This window comes from Neophocaena asiaeorientalis, unplaced genomic scaffold (assembly GCF_003031525.2).
Source record: "Neophocaena asiaeorientalis asiaeorientalis breed wild unplaced genomic scaffold, Neophocaena_asiaeorientalis_V1.1 scaffold85, whole genome shotgun sequence".
NCBI classification, from domain to species: Eukaryota; Metazoa; Chordata; class Mammalia; order Artiodactyla; family Phocoenidae; genus Neophocaena; species Neophocaena asiaeorientalis.
Genome location: NW_020174301.1, coordinates 7269338 through 7294293, shown reverse-complemented (window position 1 = coordinate 7294293; position 24956 = coordinate 7269338). Strand labels below are relative to the sequence as shown.

The window sequence follows — 24956 nt, the reverse complement described above, 5'->3', positions numbered from 1 at the left end:
CCAGAGTCCTCCTTTCTTGACTTTCAAGCTGCGGACGGCGCCAGGCACGCTTTGCACCTCAGGTTCCAAGTTCCCTTTTCCTGTTCCAACACAGCCTCAGCATCGTCTGCCTCGCCAGGACCTCCACCACCTCACACAATCCACAGAACCTGCCTCTCGGAACTCAAAGAAACCTCAGTGTGCCTCGGGGAGGAACGGGGTCCCAGGAGGGGGCCATCTAGCTCTGCTGGGAAACCTGGGGCCGGGAGCCCACTACTCTTCCAGACGGCGCTTCAGGGGCGCCTCCTACCCCAGGGCAGCAACCTAACACCAAGCCCTAAGCCTCCCACCGCCTCCACCTGCCGGCCCTGGTTCACACCCCAGAGCAAGAAGCTGGCTCCACCCCCTCCCCTAGACCCCCGCTGGCGCGTGGGAAGAGTGAGAGGCATCCCTCTTGCCACTCAGCTTTCTCGAGGAAACACGGCCTCAGGCCCTGGGTTGTTCCCCAGCAGCAGGGCGCCTACTGCGGCCCCCTCTGTGCAAGTTTACGTTATTCTCGACGTTGAAACCTGGTTCCCAGAACTGCCCCAGCCCACGATGGGCACACAGCACAGGACCACTAGCATCTGAGGAAAAAAAGAAGGGCTGAAGGAATCCTACAAGCCTCTTCTGAGGTCTGGCCCCTCGGCCGCGCCCCTCTGGGGCAGCCGCACGCGAGAGTCTGTGGAGCCCCAGCGGTGCATGCGCTCACTGGGCTTGCCGCACAGAGACCTGCGCTTCCTCCAGGGCCCCGACCTCGCCTTCCTGGGGTGCTTTCCAGCCTTCGGCAGGGCTTCACACTCTCACCAGAGGACCCCCCCAGGTTCCTTTCAGGCCTTCATTTGTGCCTGTGGAGACTTTTTTGAATCTGCGACTAATTGGACATCTTTATCCTTCCCAAATTTATATCACCGGCAAACACAACAGGACTTCTCTCTAGGCCTTTCCCCAGCCGCATGAGAAGTACTGACTGGGGCTGGGCCACACGCGACCCCTTCTCTTCCCCTGGGGTGCCAGTGCCCGCTCACTCGCCTCTGCTCATACAAGAACGTTTAACCAAGAGCGACCACCCACCTGCCCCTGGTGCCTTTATGGAAAGCCTGGCTTTGACCACAGGCTTGACCTGCACACAAGGGAGAGGCCTGGACCATCACAAAGTCCACAGAGAGCTGATCCTGGACACGCAGCCCCAAAGTGACCGTGAGAATGAGGCCTTGGGCTTCTTCCGAGCTCTGGGTGACACATCCCTGTCGTCCCCAAGGACTCAGCTAGGAACCAGAATGGGGCAGTGGTCCCATCTGGGCTCTCCAGAGGGAGGCTCGGGAGGTTGAAGTCATCACATCCCAGAACCACAGGAGGTTGGCCATCATCTTGTCTTTGCCACCCAGCTAGGCTGGCACGGGGCATGCCTGGGGTCACAGCTGGCTGGGAGCGGTGTGGTCCCCCAGCAGCAGGCCAGTGTCCTTCCCTCCATCCCACACTGCACCACCACACCTCGTTAAAGAACCAGAAGAAAAAGTCTGTTTCCACCCTTGTCTGGGGCCTGCCCCTCAGAGCCTATGCTTCCCTTTTGGGGTCACAGCCCTCACCATGAACATGAACTTTTTGATTCCCTAAGCCTCAGGGTGTCAGGGAGAGGTCATCTGACCCAGGACTTGAGGTAAGGAGATGCCATGATGATTCTCTCTCCACCAACCCAAACCCAGGGCCACGCCCAAGTGGCAGCACAAGGAGTTTGAGGGATGGGCTTGCAAGGGAGCCTTCTGGAGTAGGGATGGCTGCGTCTTTACCTCCCCCAAAATGATGGCCCAAAACACCGCGTTCGACAAGAACAATCATGCGTGCCCTACGCAGCTCATAAGACTGTTTTGCTTTACTTCAAATCTTACAGTCTTTCTCCAGAAACAGTCAGAGAAGCAAAAGGTAGAACGGCTTCCGTTTCCACACTGGGCTGGAGAGAGCTCACACAGGGAGGGGCTGAGCTGCCCGGGCCTCCAGGGAAGTCCTGTGCCACCTCCTGGAGCTGGGTCCTCGCCTCGGGGACAGGCCCACCCAGGGGCCTTCTCACCCAGGCTCGGAGGGGCCTGAGGCGCTCAGGAGAGGGGGCCGCGAGGTGGCAAGGCCCACCTAAGAGGAGAGCTTCCCCTCACTGGAGATGACACTGCAAACGGGAACAGAAATCTGATTCTCTTGAGGAAACCCAAGTCTAGCTTTGAGATGAGGAAGGAGCCATCTCACTGGTGGAAAGGTACAGGGTCAGGGGAACATCTGGCCGGGGTGATAAGCCCCACAAGAGGACCTCCTGATGAAATCTAGGCAGCCTGCGGCCTGCTGTCTAACCCGGATGGCCTGGGTCCCTGACTGACGTGAAAGACTTTCTACAGAAAGCCTCGGGCTGTGTCTGGAGAAGAATAGGGCAAAGCAGCTGGAGAGCCCTGCACGTGGCCAGGACGTGTTCAATTAGGGTGATAAGTCAGTTAAGTGGAGAAAACAGAAACACCAGGAAAGCGTCTCTGCCCAGGAGCACGTGCAAAGCCAACACGGGAGCTCCACTCACAGCCACGCGCCACCGACACAGGGAGCCTCCTGAGGAGACCTGAAGGCGCCGATCAGCACAGGCACAGAGGGAAAGAGCCCTAGAAAAACAGCTCCCGTGGTGTCATCCGCCGGTACCAGCACCGAGACACGAAGAATGTCTCATCTTTTGCAAAGCTGCTATTCGCTAACTCGAGGACAGAAAAAGTCCACCCCTCCTGCAAAGTGGTGAGCTCTCCTTAGAACCTTTGAGAGCCTTTGGGTTTCCTCTGCTCCCTCCATGGCCAGGAAGTTCAGAGCGAAATTCCTGCTAAGAACTAGCCTTAGTTTACCTCCCAGAATCTTTCCTGCTTCACTGAATGATTCGTTGTTGGGGGCCTGGTTTGGTTTGGTTTTGCGGCATAATCCACAAACCATGCAATTCACCGTTTCAAAGTGCACAGTTCACTGGGTTTCAGTATCTTCACAGGGCTGTGCAACCATCACCATGATTTAACTCCAGAACGCTTTCATCGCCCCCAGAAAGAAACCTCACACCCTTTAGCAGTCCTTCCACATCTGGCCCGACCTCCAACCATTTGGGGCTTTCTAATGAAGGATTTTTGGGTTTTTTTTAATGAACGAACACAGAAATTCAATGCAGAACCCAAAGGGCCTAGTGCTCAGGCCAGGCCAATTGGAGTAAGGCCGGAAGATCGGGGACCAGCCCAAACCAGGAGGCAGCATCTGCCTGGACGCCTCCGCAAAGGGATGCAAGTTCACCTGAGGAAGGCTGGAGGCTCTAACAAGAGTCAGAACCGAGAGTCTCCATCTGAAGATGTCAGTGTGTAAGGTGAAAGAACTATGAAAAGAAAATAAACCTCTAGGAAGGACAGTTGATACATTCTTAAAGAAATGTGTGTGTGCGGGGACTAGCCTTCCATGTACTAAGCAGTATTCTCAAGCTAATTAAATAGGAGGGTATTGACACAGGAATACAAGCAGACAAACGGAACACAAGAGAGAAATCCAAAAACAGACCCAAGAACACACGGTCATTTCCAGCACGACAGACGTGGGAAATACCAGATGGACTCCTAGGGTTCCTGGCTGTAGGGCTGGCCAGCCATAAAGAAAACAGTAACACCAGATCCCTATCACACACCTTATAGCAAAATGAATTCCATGTAAATCCAAGAGTTCAATGTAAAAAATAAATCACAAATTTACTGGAGGAAAACATAGTGAAAAAATAATCTTGGCATAGGAAAGGCCTTCCTGAGCCTGACTTGAAATGACAATGACGTAAAGGGGAAGCTTGCTAAATCTGACTCAGAGCATTTTAAATGTTCCGAGTGGTAAAAAATTTTTTTAATTTAAAATAAAATAAAATCCCACCTATAAAGTCAAAAGACACACAACAAAGGGCAATATTTGCAAAACATCTGATAAAGGATTAATAACATACAAAGAACACTTAAAATCAATTTTTAAAAAAGGACAAAACTCAATAGAAAAAATGGGTAAAGGATATTAATAAGAAGTTCACAGTAAACGGAATAGATATGGATAATAAACATATGAAAAGGTGCTCAATTTCACTCACAAAGAATTTGTAAAACTAAATCAAAATGAGACCCCATACAGATTTTAAAAAAAAAAATGAGACCCCCTTTCTCACACACTCGATTGGAAAAGACTGATAATACCCGTGTTAATGCAATGCTACCAAATATCAAAATGCCAGTTTAAGTTTAGGAATTTGCCCTACAGATACATGTACTTCCAAACATGTGCAGAACACGTGGAAAGGATATTTCACTGCAGTATGGTTTCTGACGGCAAAACTGGAATGGACCTAGATGTCCAGCAATAAGGACTGGTAGAAAATGGTATATGGTATATACCAAAGGTATGGTATAACCTTAACATGGAATAAAAGGCAATCTGAGCAGAAGGAATGATGGCTTTCCAGTTAAACAGGGCAGACTGAATCTACGAGCTTTTCTCTATTCCCACTCTAAATTCCATTTAAATTTTAGTAAAGGAATAAAAGAAAACTATAGACCCTCCCCCCTGTCTGCCCAAGGAGAGGCAAAACGGAAGGGGAAAAAGCAACGAGAGGGAGGAGCAAGGGGAGGGAGAGCAGAGAGGGACACAGCCCAGAGCACTGGAACCTTCCACCTGCTCACGGAGCAGGCAGAGCAGCAAGACCTCTGTACCTCAGAACCCAGAAAATTAAGGAACTGAAGGCTCCAGGTACTGTGAACATAAGGCTGAGGGCGGAGGCTGTCAACCAGAAAGAGAGCGGTTGGACCCCCCGGCCCTCAGTGGTTCACCTAGCAGGAGAAGGTTTCTTTAGAGAAACTGAACTGAAAAGGTTCAGGGACCCCAGGCAGCATGGAGATCAGGGATGTCACAAGAGGCTGAAATGGGAGGTGAAGAGAAGTCTTCCTACTGAATGGTAAAGGGTGTCATTTCAACATCCCTCCACCGCCCCACACATACACAAAACCACTTCGGGTAAACGGGAAACGGCTCTTCAAAAGTGTGATACGACGCCACCAACTGTAAAAGTTCAATAGAGTTTAGAGGAGGAGGATGAAGAAATCCATGGAAATAAGGGAAGGCAAAATAAGAAATTAAAAGTGTAAAACATAGAGGTCCCAACATCCAACCAACCTGAGTAACAGAAAAGAGAAGAAAGAAAATGGAAGAGGGGGAGGGATTAAAGAAATAATACAAAAAGGTTTCCCGGAACTGAAAGAAGGGATTTCCCAAATGAAGAGGCTGAACAAGCAAGTGCCCTGCACAGTGGAGGAAAAGACTCCCTGCAAATCAGCATCGTGGATGCTCATAACCTAGAGAGGAAGAGAAGATCCTTCGAGCTCCTACAGAAGATGGGGAATGAGGACACTGGCCTCCTCAACAGCAACCCTGCATGCCCGAAGACAACAGCAACCCTGGCCTCAAGACTCTGAAGGAAAAGGATTTCCAACCAAGAATTATACACCCAAACAGACTAAGTCAACCAAACTCAGGATAAAGTTGAGGTGAGCATAAAGATGCTGCTGATAAGCAGGACCCCAGAGAACTTTACCTGCCATGCACCCCCTCTCAGGAAGCTGCTGGAGGACGGGTTCCAGCATAATGAGAAAGTAAACCAAAAGAGAGGAATACAGGAGAGGAGGATACAGGAAACAGAAGAGAGGCAAAGAAGACGCCCAGATATTAGAAGAGGAAAATCTCTGGATGGCCTAGGGAACAACTCTAGACTGGAGCGGGAAGTCAGAATGATGTGGGACAGATGTCCACTAACAAGCAAAAACACAGAAGGGTTAGGTCTGTGGAGGTACCTGTCCATATTTAGAGGGTCTTTCATCTCTGCAAAAGAGTTTGAGGGATATATTCATAAATGCTACACAGAAAACTAAGAAAATAGAAAGACACCATAATTACTAACTCCAGGAAAAACAGAAAGTTTGTAAAAAAGAAAATAATCACAGAACCCTGCAGAGCTCGCCTTTGAATAATATTTACATATTCACAATAATGTCAATACTGAATGCCAATCTAACCAAACCTGTAATACAATTGTTTCAGGAGAACAGAAGGTGAGAAAACATGTGAGATGGTTGGTTGATATTTTCAGGTAAAGCAATAATGGCATTAAATCCTCATCTACTGTATTAGGAAGCTGGTGGACAATGTCAGAAATTGGAAAATCAAAAAATAGGAGTGTACACATTATTTAGAGACATAAAGGAAATTAGCAGAAGAAACAACTAAAAGAGTTGAAGGTGATCAAATCTGAGGAAGAGATTTGGAGATGAGGAGGCCTGGGGCAAAGACTGCTGTTTTTTCATTATGATTTTTATAACGTATTTAACTTAAAAATTGTGTACATGTGTAACTGATAAAAAATTAAATTAATTGTGAAAAGTAAATCTTCCCATTTTGACACAGAAACACAGAAAAACAAGAGGTCACACAGTGTGTAAATGGCAAGATTCCACATGGCTTGGGTTTTCAGGCATTTCACAAAGATGGTGATCAATGCAGAACAATCGAGGAACAGACACACAGAACTATTAACAATGAATGTCACAGAGGACTGGGCTGGGAGAGCGGGAAAGATGAATATGAGGTTTTTACAATTTTTACTTCCTCAGTCCCTGTACTTTGATTTTTTAACAATAAGCATGAATTACTTTCTAAATAAAAAATACTTTCAAAAATTCATCCTCTTAAAAACAGTTTGTAATGGATAAAGAAGATGTGGTACATATACACAATGGAATACTACTCAGCCATTAAAAAGAATAAAATAATGCCATTTGTAGCAACACAGACCAACCTAGAGATTATCATGCTAAGTGAAGTAAGTCAGACAGAGAAAAACAAATAGCATGTGTTACCACTTATATGTAGAATCTAAAATATGACACAAATGAACTTATTTAGGAAACAGACTCACACACATAGAAGATAAACCTATGGTTACCAAACAGGGAAGGTGGGGGGAGGGATAAATTAGGAGTTTGGGATTAGCAGATACAAACTACTATATATAAAATAGATAAACAACAAGGTCCTACTGTGTAGCACAGGGAACTATATTCCATATCCTATAATAAACCATAATGGAAAAGAATATGAAAAAGAATACGTATATGTATGTATAACTGAATCACTTTGCTGTACACCAGAAACTAACGTAACACTGTAAATCAACTACACTCCAATTAAAAAAAATAAAACTACGTTTGTTGTTCTCTTTCCCATAAATGTTATTACTGTCCACATATATTTAATATAACTTGTCCAGTTCAGAAGTGTGAGGAAATGCTGCATGTATTTTTCATCTCTCATTTCTGCCCAGGTCTGATGCCTTGATATTAATTATGCCTCTATCAGGGGTGATACAAAAACTGGAGCCAAAACAAACCCCAAAGCTCATTGCTAACCTAAGCACTGACCCCATTAAGTGACAAACAGAGACAATCACTTTATCATCCTGCTACCGGCAGCTCAGGACTACAATAATGAGACCCAACCTGGGGACAAAAATTCTAGAGCCAGAAACTCGCGGCCCAGTCTTACCCAGCTGCCACTTGTGGGAACACATGGTCTCCATCATCCAGATGGGCAGGGCTGGCTCCAGCATGGCAATCCCCATGTTTGCAAAGCAGATGGACCCTTAAAGGGAGGAAGAAGGTTAGTGTCCTTCTGTTTTGGGTCTCAAGTGTCCCCTACCATTTCCAAACACAGTTAAATCCCCTGTGTCCACAGCCAGAACAGTCAGCTCGGATACCCAGAACGTCTACTTTTGTAAGAAAAAGACAAATAACAGGTCAAAGGGATAGTGGGGAGTGTTGCTTTTGAAATTATTATTATTACTTAAAACAACTAGAATCCCAGAGTCACAAAGTGTGGAAGTGGAGGGAGGCTTAGTGATCACTAGGTTTAACCTTCCCAATTTATTAATGAAGAAATGGAGTTCCAAGTTATTAATGAAGTGACTTGCTTGAGCTCCTCGGCAGCTCAGGCCGACCGTCCACAGACTCAGGCAACCTGAGGCTCCTACACCTAGGTTTCACTGTATAACAAACACAGATATTTCTAACGATGCCCTTAGTTGCCCAAAACTCACGTGCATTCAGTGCAAATATGCTGTTGAGGGATTCTTTTAAAATCAGCTGTACCTATAGGGTATCCATGCAAATAGCCATTATCACTGTGTTAACCAGAACCCTTTGTAAATGTAGAACCACCTGGAAAAATCAAATTGCTGTCCCCATTGTTCTGAGAGCTTCCTGTGCTGTGTGCCGTGGAACCTCTAATTTGCTAGACTCCCGATTCAAAGAACGTTGCGCAAACATAATTAAGGTGTTTACATGCGATGCAAGACTTTTTCATTCTCTGTAGCATTTAAAGACAGAACATAAAAATGAGGCTGAAATGGCTGGACTCCCCTCACCCACCTATTCCGTGTTTTCTTAAATTCTGTATTTGTCTATTTGACGTTAATTACAGGGCCAAACTAACAACCAGAGTTGTTCAAGTCTCCCCTGTGATCCGGAACCCATACTCTGAGTCCCTGCTTTATCTAACTCTCACCCACCTCACCAGTATCTCCTGCCCTAAATCCACCCAGGCAACTGGGGAGAGCACCCAGACTGGAATTATTTAAACTAGCCAATCCTAAACTGCTTACCCTCCCCTACCTTTCCCATGGAAAATCCACTTTCTCATGCAAACACCTAGGTTCTGGCCTGGGTCTTCCCCTCACCCCTTTCTGCCTCCTGACCAAACCTGGTGCCTCCCCATGTGGCCCTGAGCGACGTGGCATGCCCCCTTTTCTCCAGAAACATAAGTAATAAAATCATCCTTTGGTGGTATTAATCTCTCCATGTCATCTCGTCACTCAGTCGCCTCTGTAAACTAAACCCCAGCGGTACAAACGAGACACCGCCTGCCCCCCAGCTCCACCCCCACACTCCACCATCCAGGCTGCCCGGACCTGCCGACAGCCTGACCCTGAGTGCCGGCTGGATTTCTGGATTTCCCCCAAGGGTGGGTAGGGGTGAGACAGTGAGGGCCTAGGCAGCACAGCCCGCCCACACGTGTGCCCCAAGGTGCAGGGACTCACATCTCTGGGCCCCCATCTCTCACCACACATGTCCTCACCCCCCAGTTCGGACAGCCAGGGCTCCAGGGAAATCTCAGCTCTAGAATGTTCCCTGTGTCTTGCTGGGGACACAGTGAGGTCCCCCTGCACGAGGAGGTCGCCACACCAGGCTTATAACCGTTTGGTCAACAGGCATGACAGACAAGGTCTAGACCAAGGCCTCTCATGTGTTGCCGGGGCCTAAGCCAGCAGTATACACCTTAACAAAAGCAGCCTGGGGTTTTGAAAGCGGCTGAATCTGAATGCCCTCAGGTGGGGCATGCCTCACCTCACCCAGGCTCCCCCCAGCCCTAGTGTCTGTGACTGCTGCTTAGACACACCTACCCCTACCTGGAGGGAACCCTGACCGGGCCTGAGGCCACACTGCATGGATGCTCTCTCCGGCCTGATGCCGAGGGTCACTGCTGACCACTGTGTCCAGGCCCAGGCCGCGTAAGGCTAGTCCCTCACGAGGCAGCTCCAGGCCTGTGTCACTGGGGTGCTCTTGGGAGGTCAGCTGCTTGGATGGATGCAGCCCATTATCCTCCCCAAGAGCCACAGAACCCCAGGGCGTCCTTTGAGCCCATCTCGGCCAAGAACCCAAAGGTGTCTTCCAGCCGCCTGTCCGCCGCTGTGCAGGATGCCCTCTGCAGAAAGAGAGGCACCCTTTGGCCCTCTGGGGCCCTGCTGTCAGCCTCTATTCACAGATGCCAAGGTGAATCAGAGCACCCCCTTAAGGCAGCGGCAGGGAGGCCACGGACCCATTCCAGAAGTTCAAGGCCAAACGACAACAGCCTCTGACACAAACACAGTGAGCAAGTTTGGCCCAAAACAATCCTCTGTGGAGGGCGTCTCTGTGACTCAGGCATCTCTGCCCCAGATGAAAAACAACAAAGGAGCCTGGCTGCGTCAGAAGTTAATGACAGAAGAAAACCATTTCTTCTGACGTGTAACCTCTTTGTGCCTTTTATGTTTTTCTACAGCCCAACGTTTCCAGCAGCAAAACGAACGCCGGTCCTCACCGCCCACCCCCACCGCCTGGCTGGGAAGAACCAGGGGTGCTGGGGGAGCCCCACCTGCGGCGATGAGGATGTACGGGTCCTTCAGCAGGGTGGTTAGCGGCGTCCCCTTCTGGCTCTGTCAGGGACAACAGGGGTTAGAAGAGGCCACACAGCCACCACAGCACCCGCCTTGCCCCGCCGCTCACCTCTGGCTGCACCCGGGATGGCTGGAGCACGAAGAGCTGAATAGCTACAGGAGAAAAAAAGAAGAGGTGTGGCCCCCAGCACCTGCCCACAGGGGTGCCAAGCTCAGGGCCCCCAAGGTCACGGCCAAGGGGTCCACGTGGACTCACTCACCTCCATCCAAGAGCACCAGGGCAGCCAGCACCAGGAACGGAGCTGTCTTCCCCACAAACTCGTACAGCACACTCCCAAAGGGGGGGCCCACTGCAAGGAAGAGAGAGAAGGGCCAGGGCCGGGCCCGGGACTGATGACCGCCCCCTGGTCTAGAACCATCTTGCGTTTCTTGCGTTTCTCCCTCTACTTTGTTCCAAACACTGTGTGGGGTGGCCACCCTACATTCTGTTCAGGACTGTTAAGTTGCCCTGGCAACTTCCTCCAAGGGGTTTCACACCTGAGACATGGAATCACTCCCAAAGTAAAGGTCAGAGGAAATAAGACCCAGGCAACAGAAGTGCACAGGAAAATGGACCAGTGAAGACTTCACAGCAGCACAGACAGGGACTGTGGGCTCCAGATGAAGGCCAGGAAAGTAACAGAAAACAGAGAGGACCTGGATCTCTCAGGGAAGGTGTTTGCACCTGCTCTGAGAGCTCAGCCAGGGCAGGTGGAGGAGGCAGGCTCAGAAAGTGGGAAGGTCCTCAGGTGGGTGGTAACTCAGAGAATGTTCAAGAGGAGGGGCCTTGGCAGACCATCCCGTTCAAAGCTTGGGTTTACACCTGGGCCCACGAGGGAGGTCTGGAGAATCCAGGTCCTCCCAAGTCAGGACTCTTCCCACCATTTTTCAAAGGCTCCATGAAATTAGGGAAGAAACAGTGGACACTAGTGTGAAAGGGGGCTCACTGTCCAATGCCAGATAGGCCCCTCCCCCCAGGTGGCCCCCACAGTGGCCCTCACCCACCTAAGACCCCCATGGCCAGGCCTCCCAGGGCAATCCCCATGGCATTGCCTCTCTCCTCGTCATCCGTGTACACGCTGGCCAGCATGCCCATCCCTAAACAGGAAAAGAAACAGTGACAGCCAAGCTCTGGGAGCAACAGAATAACCATCATGACTCACCCTCCCCCACCCCCAGCCCAGACTGGTGTCTCCCCACACCTGCCAGACCAACGGAACATAAGGCCAAGCAGCACCCAACAAGAAGGTGGTACCTTCTCTGAGAACCAACCACCAACCACCACCACCAATACCTATATTCCCTGAATTATTCCAACTCATTCTGTACAGGGCCACCAGCCTGGGCAGTGACGGTGGCCCCTCCGACAGATGGAAGCCCCGGGGCACTGACTTAGGCATTTCCACACCTACCAGCTACAGAAGAGCAGGAGGAACCGATGCCCTGCAGGGACCTGGCGATCAGCAGGAAGGCATAACTGCGGGAGAAGGCGAACACTGCGGGAAGAGGGGCCAGGCCACAGTCACTGTAGACCCGCTGGTGCCGCGACCAGATCAGCTCAAACAGGGACCTCCCTTAACCCGATGGGGTATTTCCATGTTAACCACACTGTGCTTTTGCTCCCTGAAGACTTCTCCTATCAACTTCTTTCTGCAGTTGTGGCCAAAACACCCCCCCACCCCCACCCCTGGCTGTGTTCTCCACTCCCAGCTGGCGGTGGTCAGAGCCCACCCGGTGACCCACACTCAGAAGGCAAACGTCAGACACTTACTAACTGTTGAGACAAACATGATGCAGAATCCCGTGAACATTGGAACTGGATAGCCGATCCTGCAAAACAGCCACAAGGAAAACCTGGCGACTGCTTCGTATCTGTGTAAGCCTTTATATTGAGTCTCTCCTGCTTACCCTTTGGGATCAGGTGGATACGTGTTTGGTCAACTTTTCTAAACATTCATATAGTTGGTGCTTCCTATATGACCTTTCTGTGTTTGACTGTCTTGGAACGTGAATACATTTACGGATTGCCACTCTGAAATTTCTCTGGAATAAATGTTAATAAAATATCGGCAAGCAACCCAGAACACGTTCAAATACACAGCCCCTGTTTCCATCATTTTGTAAAAATTTCTTTAATTATAGTCTTTGCTAGAGCTTCCCCAAAGGGACAGCTGCAATCAAATGACTCTAGTAAAAGGTCCTCAAGCGATTCAACGGGCAGCAGATGCAACGGCACCACATCTAAGAGGCGTTAGGAAGCAAGGAAATGTTCAGAGCTGTCTTCACGTTGACCCCAATGAAGCCAGCTGAGAAAGACACACCTGGTTTTCTGTGCAAAAATTCAACATCCTATTTGCTCTGCAAGACCACTGTCTGTACAGGGCTCTGCTACCAGGCGGACAGGGGAGGTGGGGAGACCTTGGGCTCCCGGCATCACACCCCTGCCTGGACACCTGGCCCTGCCATTTAACCCAGGCAAATCTCCCCTCGGCCCCGCAGATAGACCACCACCCACCTCCCAGAGCTGGAGTGGGTATGAAATGAGATATGGATGTTAAACTGCTACCAGGGCATCCAGAACAGACGAAGTGCCTCAGAAATTTTGTTTCCTCCCTCATTCTCTTCCTTTTCTCCTCACTGTTTCTGCAGATTAAGCAAGCAGGTTGGTCCCTGCCATATGGACAGGGCATGAGAGTGAAGGCAGCTTCTTTCCCTCCCACGACCTGGCCTGAAGGGGCCAGCACTGGCTGAGCCACTGCCCTAAAGGAGACCTGTGTCAGCCCAGAACAGCCCTGAGCATCTCCAGGCCTCATCTCCCTCCAGCCCTGGGCCCTCCAGATCCTGGAGAGAAACCATATGAGGAACAGGAACCCCGAGTCCCAGTCAAACAGCCTGGGAGGGCTCTTCTATTCCAGGCTCGAACAAAAAGATCATAACACAATACCTTCACCTTAAGGTTACACTCCATTCTCCAGGCACTTACACACGAGCTCAATGATCTGATAAGGGCAGACGACCACCTCCCCATTTTACAGATGAGGAAATTGAGGTACAAAAAAATGACCTGTCTAATGTCCTAGGGCTAATTTCACTCAGGGCCATTCAATCCAGTCCAGGACTTTTCCTTGCAAATTTTACTACCTCCTCAGGTATATGCCAAATGGCATACGTGGCTTTAAGTAGAAGCCTTCTAAAAGTCCTGGGCACACTTATAACGTTTTTTAACTGCTTCATGTGCATCCGGAAACCAAACAGCACCACAAAATCATAGCATTCTCAGGAGGTAGCCCTCCCACAAACCCAGGCAAAGATTCCTCTACTGTGACCTGAAATGAGCTTGTAATTCACAAAGCAGGGCTTGAAGCCAATCCTGTGAACTAGGAAAGATACCAGAGTCCTGAACTGCAGTTCAGATGCCATCAAATGACAGCTTCTCCTGTCTCAACTAACACCGAGCTGACTGCTCTGTGGCCTTATTCGTGTAGGAAAAGAAAGCCGTTCACAACACCAGGTCCGACATGGCACTGCTGGACACTGTGAAGGAAACTTCCAGGAAACTCAGAGAACTCACAGGCAGTTTATTTTCTCAGCAACTATTGCGTGTCTGGGGGAAGAATGGACATACGACCGCCCTGGAATAAACACAGGCTTCTCATCCCTTTCAACATCCTACTTGGAAAACCATACATATGTCAAAGCTATCGGAAAACCAGCAATGTTACGTCCAGTCTACAGCCCAGCCACTGGCCAAGGTCACCTGGCAGGACACAGCTGAGGAGGGCTCCTTCTTACCAGGAGGCTCCAGCACTCCCAGAGACTATAAGGGTCACCTGTGATTCTCACCACAATTCCGTGAGGTAGCTGGCTTTATCCCTATTTTCAGATGGCCACATTGAGGCTTGGGGAGCTGCCCCAAATTCAGGGCAATGGGCATATCTCGTGTGTCTAAGGTGTGGCAGGTCCTGCTAGCATACACTTTGGTGGGGACACCAGTCACAGGAGCAGAGGTTCACACAGGTTGAGTGGAACCCAGGGCCCACAGTATCTTTTGAAACCAGGTGGCTCCGTACCCACAGGGCTATGTGCTTACGGAAGATTCTTTTTACCAAGGCCAGGTGCTGTGTTTTCTTTAAAAATGCTGTAGCTATTGTTTTGTCTTTTAATTCCTTTGGGATTTTAATAAAGCATGAATGGAATAACCAACCGGCAAAGCTAGAAGGAAATTCAAAGGCTGGCCAGTCCAAACCCCCAACATGGGTGAGAAAGCCGAGGTTCAGAGGTGAAGCAAGCCAATCGCTTCTGATGCCACCGGGCTCCCGCTGCTTCCTGCTTGTTACCAGACACATGTGCCCTATGCCTTCACCATCAGCCAAGCCGCTGGCAGGGCTGCCCAGTGGAAAGTGCTGGGCAGCGCCTTTCCCTGGAGCTCAGCCCCATGGCCAGTGTGGCCCGAGGGCCAGCTCCTGGCTCTCCACCCTCAGCCTCTCCTGGCCCCCTGAACACCAACCTCAGGAGACTTGCTCAAGGCCCCAGGGTCACTGAGTGATGGGCAGATCGCCACTGTCCTTTCTCCTTCCCCACAATGTCTCCTAAATGGACAGAACCCCGACTGACATTAGTCATAAATGTCTGATTCGGCCTCTTGTCCCAACTCAACGCCATCTCAAGTAAAGTGCTACTAAGCAGAGCCACGTCTGATGTGGCAAACCTTTAACCAAATATCCCTTTATCACCCCCTCGTGAGTCATCCTGGCCCACAGTCATCTTCACAGAGCATCAGGGAGCAGTTAATCCAGTTGAATAAAAATAAAAATCATATATTTGAATCCTAGAAAAAAGTGCAAAGCAATAAAAGTTATATTCATTACATATCCCTACCCAGTCAGCAGAGAAACCCCACTATGTCTCTAAATTGTCACTGGCAATCAGTACTTATTCTCTAATGCTCCTAACTAGTTTGTCTTTACCACAGAGATTAATGTAAGCTCTCTTCCCAGGCTTGCTAAGACCTGGGTTCCCTCTGCTGTGGTAAGTGACAAAAGCAAGGACACAGAACAGGGGACAGGGAAGGGTACAAACTGTCACCAGATGAGACAAGAGGTGACATCTCCCATTTCGATTACCTCAACATACTCCTAAAAGATGAGCAGCAGTAAATGGAAAGGTATTTTACGTTTGCTAGGATATACTAGGAAGCTTGTGGTCAACCACTGCATAAATAAAACAAAATTCTTAGGTTTAGCCCCTGGGTCTGTCTTTTTCAGCTCTCAGATGTGTGTGGGGAATTACGCGAGCCTTGGATTTCTTATTCTCCAGGGTGTTCACCGACGCACAGGTCACGCGAGGGCTTTGCTCCCATGAGAAGTACCCAATTCCACGGCCAGCTTCTTCTGATTTTGAAGCAAAGACGCCGTCACACCGTCTCCACCACCCTAATGACATCGAGGATGGGAAATCCCTTTCCAGCATAGCTGGTTTCCCTGTCCATGGAGGAGCTTTTTGAAAAGGTCACTGCTTATTCCTACAAAGCCCACTTCAGACCAGTTGCCTAAAGCTAAAGGGGAAAAAAAAAAAAAACCCACAGTAGATATTGTAGAGATTTCATGCCCTGCGGCTTTCTCCCTGTCTTTCAGACGTTAGCTAAAATTTGTGAGGAAAAATAACTGGCTTTCAAATATACTAGGTAACTATGGAAATAAATTAAGTCACTGACGCTGGCTTGATAAAAAGCAGGCCGCTAACACAATGACGAGCCGGGGAGGGAACCATCCCCACCCCTGTTAACCCTTTCCCAAGCTGCCGGGTTCGTCTGGAATATCCTGGGTCTAAAGATGCAACTACTATGTAAGCCTTACGTTAAGCAAGGGAACGCCATGATGCCTCGTTCTTAACCTGACTCACAGAAGAGAGAAACGTAAAGGTGGTTTTCACATTGTTTACCAGCCTGGAACATTCCTTTTATGTGTGTATGTCTAAACTCCACTTGCCGGGCCAAAAGACAACAGGTGTTGCTAGTATAAGTCCTTCTACCCCCTTTTACTCACAACTGCAATCATGAAATGAATACTTAAACTGGAATTATAAAATAAGTCACACAAGCCTCAAAGATGGCAATCAGACCAAGCAAGGCACCCACAGGCTTTGGAAAGTGCGTTACCAGACGTGTGATCACCACACTCGACAAAATCTAAAGGTCCTTTGCTCCCTATCTGGTCACATCTTATTCAGTCAAAATATAGTTCCCAAAGAGTCAATGAAACAGGAATTACTTGTATCATATTAACAGCCAAGTGAGCATTTAAATGCTTCCCAAGAATTGTCATTTTTTATTTTCAGGGTTTGGCATGAGATCCTATCCAATATTTAAAACAGACAGGCAGCCTGCGTCCTGTGTCACCACAAAGCCACTCACTCAGCAGCGTCGTGACCATAAATTATGGGGCCCCAGGTTGTAACATGGGGGTTCGGATTATGACCTGTGTGATGTTGGGTGTCTCATTTCAGAGTGAGTCCCACTTACGGCAAGAAGCTTTAGAAAGGAGCGGCTCCAACCAGCCTGTCTCTATGGAGCTCCCCTCACATCTCTGGGGATGTAGGAGGCCTTTCTTTTCCCCACTATCATTAGCACTGCAGAGACAGTGGGAAGTTGGACCAGCTCACATCACAGGCTGGAAAAAGATATTTTTCTAGGGCCAGGGAGGTGAGGGAGGATCCATGTCCCAAAAATCAGGCTGATTTTTCCTAAACTCCCTCCCATTGGATAAAAATAGCACCCAACAACTTACTGTTTGGACCTTCCCTCATTCAGCCTGCTACACAAGGGAGAGCCCGAGTAGATGCAAAAAAAGCAGATGTTGACCTGCATTGTTTATATTTCGTAGCCAAAGGTACAAACTGTGTAACAGTAAGCAGATGGAAAGAACAGGAAGGAAGGAAGCCATTGGCCAGAGAGTCTGGACAAATGCTTTCTCCTCCTGAGTAGCAAACCCTTTTGCCTATAATATACTAAGACAGGGGCTTCCCTGGTGGCGCAGTGGTTGAGAATCTGCCTGCTAATGCAGGGGACACGGGTTCGAGCTCTGGTCTGGGAGGATCCCACATGCCGCGGAGCAACTAGGCCCTTGAGCCACAGCTACTGAGCCTGCACGTCTGGAGCCCGTGCTCCGCAACAAGAGAGGCCGCCATAGAGAGAGGCCCACGCACCGCGATGAAGAGTGGCCCCCGCTTGCCACAACTAGAGAGAGCCCCCGCACAGAAATGAAGACGCAACACAGCAAAAATAAATAAATTAATAAACTCCTACCCCCAACGTCTTCTTTAAAAAAAAAAAAATTAATTAATACTAAGACGGACCTAAAAGCTTTTGCTAAAGTCTCCTCAAGATCTGATGCTTCATGTTTTAACTACTCCTTAACCAGAAACATATTAACCAAGTGTAAAATGCTATTGTAAACTCACTTCTTTACAACACTGAAAATGTGAGTCACACGTCTTGTTGGTAATTGCGGATGTGATTGGCACAAATGACATCAGAAGGCCATTTGCAATGGCTCACAAAGGAAGAGTCTGTAGAGGGAAATGTATTTATCACTTCTCTGAGCACAGCCGTGGAGTGCCCAGAAATGCTGAAAGTCCCCAAATTCACATCTACTGGGCTTGGAAAATATCAGAAAAAAATTACTTATCATGATCATTTTGGAGGGACAACAGAGTTTGTTGTCCTACATCAATGTTAAAACTTGTCTGCATTTCCACATTACAAGGCAATGCTAGAAGATGAAGATTATTTTGAAATTTGCTGGAGAGCTGGGAGAAATCAGCTAGGGATTAAAATTTTGCCCTCAATAAGTTCCAAAGTGGATTACGCACCGCACCAATAGACTAAATCTCACAGGTCACTAAAGGAAATTAGTTTTCTCTTGGCAGATAATCTTTTGGGAGCCCCAAACGTGAGCCTTAGGTGGCTGCAATGTCAAAGCATTTGGAGTATTTACTAGGGGAAAGGTCTCACTGGTTTTAAACAAGCTGCTGCCCGGTAGCATAAGCGAAGCATTAAAAACAAGAATGGGATGTTTTTGTAAGCTTTTCATTTGCCACTTACGTTGGGAAGACTGGAACACTCACATCAGTTCAGCCGAGTTTCTCAGTATTACACGGTGCAGCTAGTGACATTCACGTCCAAGTGATTGGCAAGGCGTCATTACAACAATGTCCTCAATTTTCCCAATATAGGATCTGAGCTGTTTGCTTTCTCAGAATACAAAACCCTGAGCTGTTTCCTGTAATTATACCAGATGCATTTTAAGAAGCGCTCTTAGGCTTGAGAAAAGAAAGAAAACCCTGTAACTATGAAGGTCTGTCTGGTTTTCCTCCTGAAGAGCAGAGGAGCTGCCGAACGTCGCCGTGACGACGGTGCCTCTTGGTGGGCTCCCAGTCAGCCCAGCATCCTACGGTAACTTGCTCAGCGTCTTATGCAGCAGCCTGGTAACACTACACAGCAAACTGGAGGCTGGATGTGGCCTGGGACGGTTAAAATGGATTCAGTGGCCCTACTCAGCGCGGAAAATCGAATCACAGAAGTTGAAAATGTGCTTCCCTCGGACTCCCCATGAGTACGTTACCGGCAACCCGCGTGCCAGAGGACAGCTCGTGCGGAGGAGGGCGGATCCCCTCTCTGAGCCCCTGCCAACACCCCAGGCCTCCCACCCCGCCGAGTGGGCCCCGCTCTGAGAAGGGTCCCCTGCCTGGTTTAACGCTTCTGTTGTTGCCATCTTGAAATGCTTAATAATATTTTCATAGAAGGCCCGGCCAGCCCTGCTCCACCTTTCCCAAGGCCAAAGCCTGGTAAATGTACAGACCTCCCTGCTCCCAGCCTGCAGGGGGTGCTGGGCTGACCTGCTTAAAATTGCGCTCAGCTCTCTGACTCTGCAACTTGGCTTCGGAACCTCTAGTGGTTCCCAAGTGCCCCCCAAACAAGCCCCACTCCTCTCTCATCTAGCACATGAGGCCTCTTATAGCTCAGCCCTGCCGGGTCCCCCCCCAGCCCCGGCCTCCTCAGTTCACCCCGCCCCCTCTTTTATTCTCCTTTTTTCTCTAGTCCTTGTCTTGGTTCTTGCTACTAGGCCTGGTTCACAGGTAGGACTCTGGGCACCGCCCCATTTTTCACATTGCTGCCTTTGGGGTCACACTGTTACATAGCGGCCCACCACCACCATTCACACTCTACCAGCTCCCACTCTTTGCAGCTGACACCTCCTCCCCTCCTCTGCTAAGCCCCCTGTCCTGTACTTGGAGTCCCCATATATCAGGCAGAGCTGGCCCACCTCAGCTGTAGAAGAGCAAATACTTGCTGGATGGCCACCAGCAATGGAAATGTGAACAGTTATTCAAAATAATGTGAGTCCCAAAAGACTCCAGAACATTGAGATTAATATAAAGCTAGTTTGGGCAGCTTGAATCATCCAGAAAAAAAGCCTCTTCCCTTTGTGCACATGGATGCGGCTTAGTAAGTGGCAGGGGAAGAACTGGTACACTGCCTAGGACCTCAGTGTCAGCGAGATGTTTCGTATATGCAGCAGGACTACAGGTCATGTGCCACGTTCCCCACCTGGCCATCCCCACGAGCACTGAGCACGCCAGCCCTGAAGGAAACCATCTCAGCTGTCTATCAGGAAGTGCATGACCACAGGTGCAAGAGAAGAGAAAGCCACATGGTACGTACAATCCCACAAGGATGGTCATGGTGGCAGTGAAAAGGAAGACCAAATGGGAAATCGTGACTGACTAAGGACAGAAACGTAAGGCGGAGGAGACTGGCTTTCTCCCCAGCTTTGGTTTTCCAGATTCTGATCAATGAATGAGAAGCAAAATCCCAGGTGGAAGTGATCTGGAACAATATACATATCAAACTTTTTGACCAAAATGATATAACCCACCTGTTGGTCAACAGTCCTATGAACGGGTTGGTGAGGAGCTGGACGGTGGCTTTCGAGGCAAACAACAGGCCGACCTGCACGTTCTCATTCAGGAGGTCTTTGTCTTCACTGGGACAGTCGGAAGGGGCAGTGGACCTGTTAGTCACTGTGCGCTGCGTGGTGGCCTCATGCAGCAGCGCCCCCTGAAGGCTGCCGGTGCTATTGCCGGCGACCACGGTGGAGTTGTCATAATAGGAGAAGATGTTCTGGAAGCCGCCGAAGGTGGAGGCTTTGAGCACCGGCTTGGCAGTCTGCATTTCTATAGCATCTTTCTCATGCTCGATGCTGTACAAGTAACTTGGGATGATGGGGACTGAGAACAAGAGCAGGAGAGTGGTGGTTACACTGAAACCCTGCCCGGGACCAAAGCCAGCAATACCGTGGTCTTGTCAAATGCTAAACGAGGCCCAGAGAAGTGGCATGTCTGCCTCGGGAATGGGACCTCCGCGCCGACACTGAACAATTTCACGTTGCTCAGCTCTGCGAACAAAGCCCCAGAGGCTGTAAGAGCTCTCAGGGCAGCTACTGTGCAGACCTGACCCACCCCAGAGATCCCTGTTCTCAAGGGCTTTCCCATTACAGGGCTCCTTCACAGGAATATTTTAGGAAAGCAAGATTCGGTCTGAAGTCTAATCAGTGCTGACCTGGGGTCAACCAGTACTTCTCAGAAAGAGGCTAGAAAGACCTTTAAGTGAATGAATCAAGGAAACAGAAATCTAAATTTCATTAGGTGTCTTAGAAAGGAATAAACCTGCAGGAAGTAATAATTCAGAAATTCTGCAGCAGGCCCACTTCATCTTTCCATTACTTGAGTGGGAAGCTTCAATGTTTCATACAACCTGGAAGATCCGAGACTTTCGTAGAGGAAAAGAAAAACTGATGTACTGGAAGCTTCGGGCATGTGCATCACAGAGCATTCAAGACAAAGGAGGATTCGGGCCCTTGTTACTGAACTCAGATGAGCGCCCCCCGCCCCAGCTCTGATATTCCTGGAAGTGAAACCCTGACTGTGTGATGTTCTGAAAACCATCGAGAGAGAACCTTAAATGGAGAGAAGGGAAACAACCCTTCAAAAAATCATTTTTTATTCATTAAAAATTGGGATATTTTTAAGGAAAAACATGTCAAATCTGTTGCTGTTAATGGTGCTAATTAAGAGAACTGGATGTCAATTATTTAGGTTTTCAAAAATCCATTACAGGAAAAAGATGAAAACCAATGCCGTTAAAATTGCTCTTGATGTGGGTCCTGTTATGTCTCCATGTCAAGTCATCTGTGGAATCACTACCTTTAAATGTCCCTTCCTTTTATGGAGGGAAGGATTTTGACCTGTTCCTTGAGGTGATAGACCACATTATCGACCCACCTTTCCGGGTAGCATAATAATTATAACATTAGTTTGAATCCTGGGACTTGCTCCTCCTTAATAGATTTTTTTTTTTAATCGCGTTGAAAGTGACAAAGGGAAGCAGGAAATTATCAGGAGGAAACATAAGTTCTGCGTTTTATCTGCTGTCACATTTTTTGACCGGACCGCCAGGAAAACGAAGCCACAAACACGGCTACTAGCCTAGACGAGGCAGTCTTGGGGAATGTATTTTTGCAAAACGTCTTCTCGAACTTTCCCGAACCGCGCTCGGGTAAGCGGGACGCCCTGGGAAGGGGTACCCGGGGAGTGGGGGGAGGCGCCCGGTCCGTACGTACCCACGACGGTGAGCAGCATGTTGTCCAGCAGCAGCGCGAGGAACACGATGAACAGGATGAGCTTCCGCGAGTGCCGGCTCTCCTGCAGCCAGCGGAGCAGTGCCAGCTCGCTCAAGGCCATGGCTCCGGGGCTCGGCTGCGGGCGCGGCGCACAGTCGGTCAGGGGCTCTGCCGGGCTGGGGGCTCCCACAACCCCAGGCCCCAGACTTCGCCCGGCCCGGCCGCCAAAGGGGCGCTCGGGGAGCGGCGCGCACCGGGCGGCGCCGGATGGTCCCGGGCGTCCCACCCTCGGCTTACCTTCGGCGAGCGCGTTCTCACCGGCACCTGCGCTCCTTGTTAATAACGCCCGCGAGCGCCGTCTGGGCCGGATCCTGGGCGCCGCCCGGCTCTCCGCCGCCCCCGCGGGTCCCACTTAACCCCCTGCGCGCTCGGAAAGTGCCGCGGGACGCCTGCGCACCGTGCGTTCTGCGCCCCGGGTTTCCCGGGACGCCCTGGAGCCCCGCGCGCGGCGCCTCGGTCGGGCGGCGACCCGTCCCCGGCGCCGAGCCCCGCGGGCAGGGAGCGGGGTCGGCGTTACCTCAGGTGGTCTGCGGCTGCCTGCTCCGGCCGCCGTGGGCTCCGTCCGTCCGGGTTGCGCCGTCACTGCGTCGGAGTAGCCACCGCCTTCCTTTCCCCGCCAGGTGCCCGACCAGGTTCTGAGCCCGGATCCTAAGGTCGCCCCGTCCTGAGCAGACCCGAGCCCCTGTCCCTGCACTTGGCCGTGAACCCTGGGAACCCGGGTCCGGGTGAAGTGGATGGGTCGCAGAGGGAGGACGTCAAAAGCCCCAGGCCGAGAGGTCAAGGATCCCAGGGTGAAGGGTCAGGGGCCAAGATAAGGACTCAGGGATTAGTGGTTTCATCTGGCCCAATTAGGAGCTAAAGCTCTCTTTGAGCCTCCCTGTTCCTGAAATTGGCCGTGAGAACATGAAGGCTAGTGAGTGTGCCAGGGAAAGAGGTCTTAGGGTGTTGGGAGCCGGGGACCGGGGACCGATCTCTTTCCTGGAGAAGCCACTCTGCACCCCACCACCCCTCCCCTCTCCCACCTCGGTATCATGATGCAGGGTGCCACTTGGAGTCTTTGACCATCGGGTCCTCAGGTACCCTCCAGATGGTGATGTGGAAACAGGGGGAAAGGGGACATCTCTCAGTGTCACCCCACAGTGAGAGTGGGGTTCTGAGGGCCCCAGGCCCTGAATCCAGTTCTCATAAAATAGGACCATGTCACCCTGAGCAGGGGACACTGGAGAATAGGTGAGTGCCTGGCGCCTTAGCAAAAGGGCTTATGGGGCAGCTGCCCCAGGCCCTGTGTGCTGTAGTCCTCTCCCCTCGGCGTTTTCCCCAGGGATTCTGGTTAAAAAGATGGTTGAAACAGGCAAAGTGCCTGTGTGTGGCTGACCTGGAGCTGTCATCCTCACTACCAAGGAGTAGCAGCCCGCCTTTGATTTCCAAGTCCCTCCATTTTATAAACAGAAGAGAAACAAACAGACATGCCCCAAACAGAGCTGGAGCTTTGAAGACCCTTCTGGGGGCGGGAGAAGCAGGAGCTGTTTTCTTGGAAAGCCACTTGAAATAAACGTTGTCGGCTGCAGCCTCAGCCGTAGAGTCTGGCCTTGTTTTCTTAATGTTTCCTTGTCAGCTGGAGACTGCTTAGAGCAGCAGGGTGATGTGTAGGGCTCCCCACTCTCTGCACCTCCTTACTTCCTTCCCGAAACCCCCCTGTGCTGCCCCCGATGTGAGAAAAATGTTTGGATACGTAAGTAGGTCAGGAACATGCGGACTCTGGGATGTCCCAGGATATGTGCAACTCAAATACTAAACAGGGAGGAGAGAAGGAAAACCACTTAGGAGGAGAGAACAGATGGCAGGGAGCTGTTTCAGCTGGCTGTGAAGCATATCACGTTCATGGGGTGCCCCAAAGTGCCTGGAGTTTCAGAACAAAGACACGGGTCCTTGCCCCTGTGCCCCCTGGGCAGAGAGGCATCATGGTCAAGGGCTCTTGTCAGGATGCCTGGGTCCCAGTCCACTACGTCCTTGATTGGTGACCTCGGGCACATTATGTATCCTCTCTGTGCCTTAGTTTCCCCATCTCTGCAGTGGGGATGCCAACTGGACATACTGCAGGGTTGTTGTGAGGATTAAGTGGGGATCCACAGTCATCCCTTAACACAGTCCCTGGCACAAAGTGAAATTCGGCATCCACCATTCATCCATCCAACAAATATTTGTTGAGCTTTTAGTACATGCCAGGCACCGTGGTTGATACTGGAGAGACATTAACGGCCCAAAGAGACAAAATCCCCATCCTTGGGGTGCTTACACATTCTGGTAGCAACACCACAACAGTGAACACAGGAAGCCACACCAACTCCAGCCCAGGCAGCTGGAGGAATATGGCACTAGGGAAAATGCCAGCCCCTGTGTTCCCTTCGCCTGATCTCTGCCACCACCCCTAGAGCACCATGGCCTATAACAGTGTCTTCAAACTTCTTGTTGACACCCCCAAAGGGTTTCCAAAAAGATAGGTATGCCTCACACATTTCTCAGTTGACATCTAAAATATTCTTTTATCATAAATTTTAATAGTTTAGGGGTATATTATGTAAATTCACCTTTATATATAAAACCATTATAACTCTCTTTTAAATGTACCCAATGAATTATAAATCTACCGTTTTATAATTAAATTAAATATATTATTATAAATATAATTATAATATATAATAAATTTTATAATTATGATTAAATAATTAAAACTACCATATTATATTTTAAAATACTAACAAGTTTCTCTTTAACACTCAAAAATTTACATTGTTTCCTTTATGCCTTCAAAGTATATTTTCTTTCTGCTTTCAACAGAATTTTATCCAACTGTAATGTTTTTATTATTTAAATCCAGT

At 49.6% G+C, this 24956-nt stretch overlaps 1 protein-coding gene across 5 annotated transcripts in view; it reads right to left on the bottom strand.

The window, feature by feature from the left end:
- SLC18A2 (solute carrier family 18 member A2) overlaps nucleotides 1-22672 on the bottom strand; it is a 38556-nt gene extending 15884 nt beyond the window's left edge. For 3 of the 5 annotated variants that reach the window (XR_003004643.1, XR_003004641.1, XM_024756073.1), the window contains exons 1-10: nucleotides 22595-22650; nucleotides 22018-22153; nucleotides 20275-20626; nucleotides 12111-12169; nucleotides 11752-11835; nucleotides 11345-11437; nucleotides 10561-10650; nucleotides 10410-10453; nucleotides 10279-10339; nucleotides 7636-7731 (exon numbers count right to left, since the gene is read on the bottom strand). Coding sequence is in view for 2 of the 5 variants with exons in the window: in XM_024756073.1 (XP_024611841.1) it covers nucleotides 7636-7731; nucleotides 10279-10339; nucleotides 10410-10453; nucleotides 10561-10650; nucleotides 11345-11437; nucleotides 11752-11835; nucleotides 12111-12169; nucleotides 20275-20626; nucleotides 22018-22138 (1000 nt within the window). In the remaining 3 variants the exon portion in view is untranslated. Of the gene's footprint in view, nucleotides 1-7635; nucleotides 7732-10278; nucleotides 10340-10409; nucleotides 10454-10560; nucleotides 10651-11344; nucleotides 11438-11751; nucleotides 11836-12110; nucleotides 12170-20274; nucleotides 20627-22017; nucleotides 22154-22314; nucleotides 22423-22594 lie in introns of those variants that run through there. The other 2 variants (XR_003004642.1, XM_024756072.1) reach the window with 2 other exon arrangements.
- Between the last annotated feature and the right edge of the window lie 2284 nt (nucleotides 22673-24956).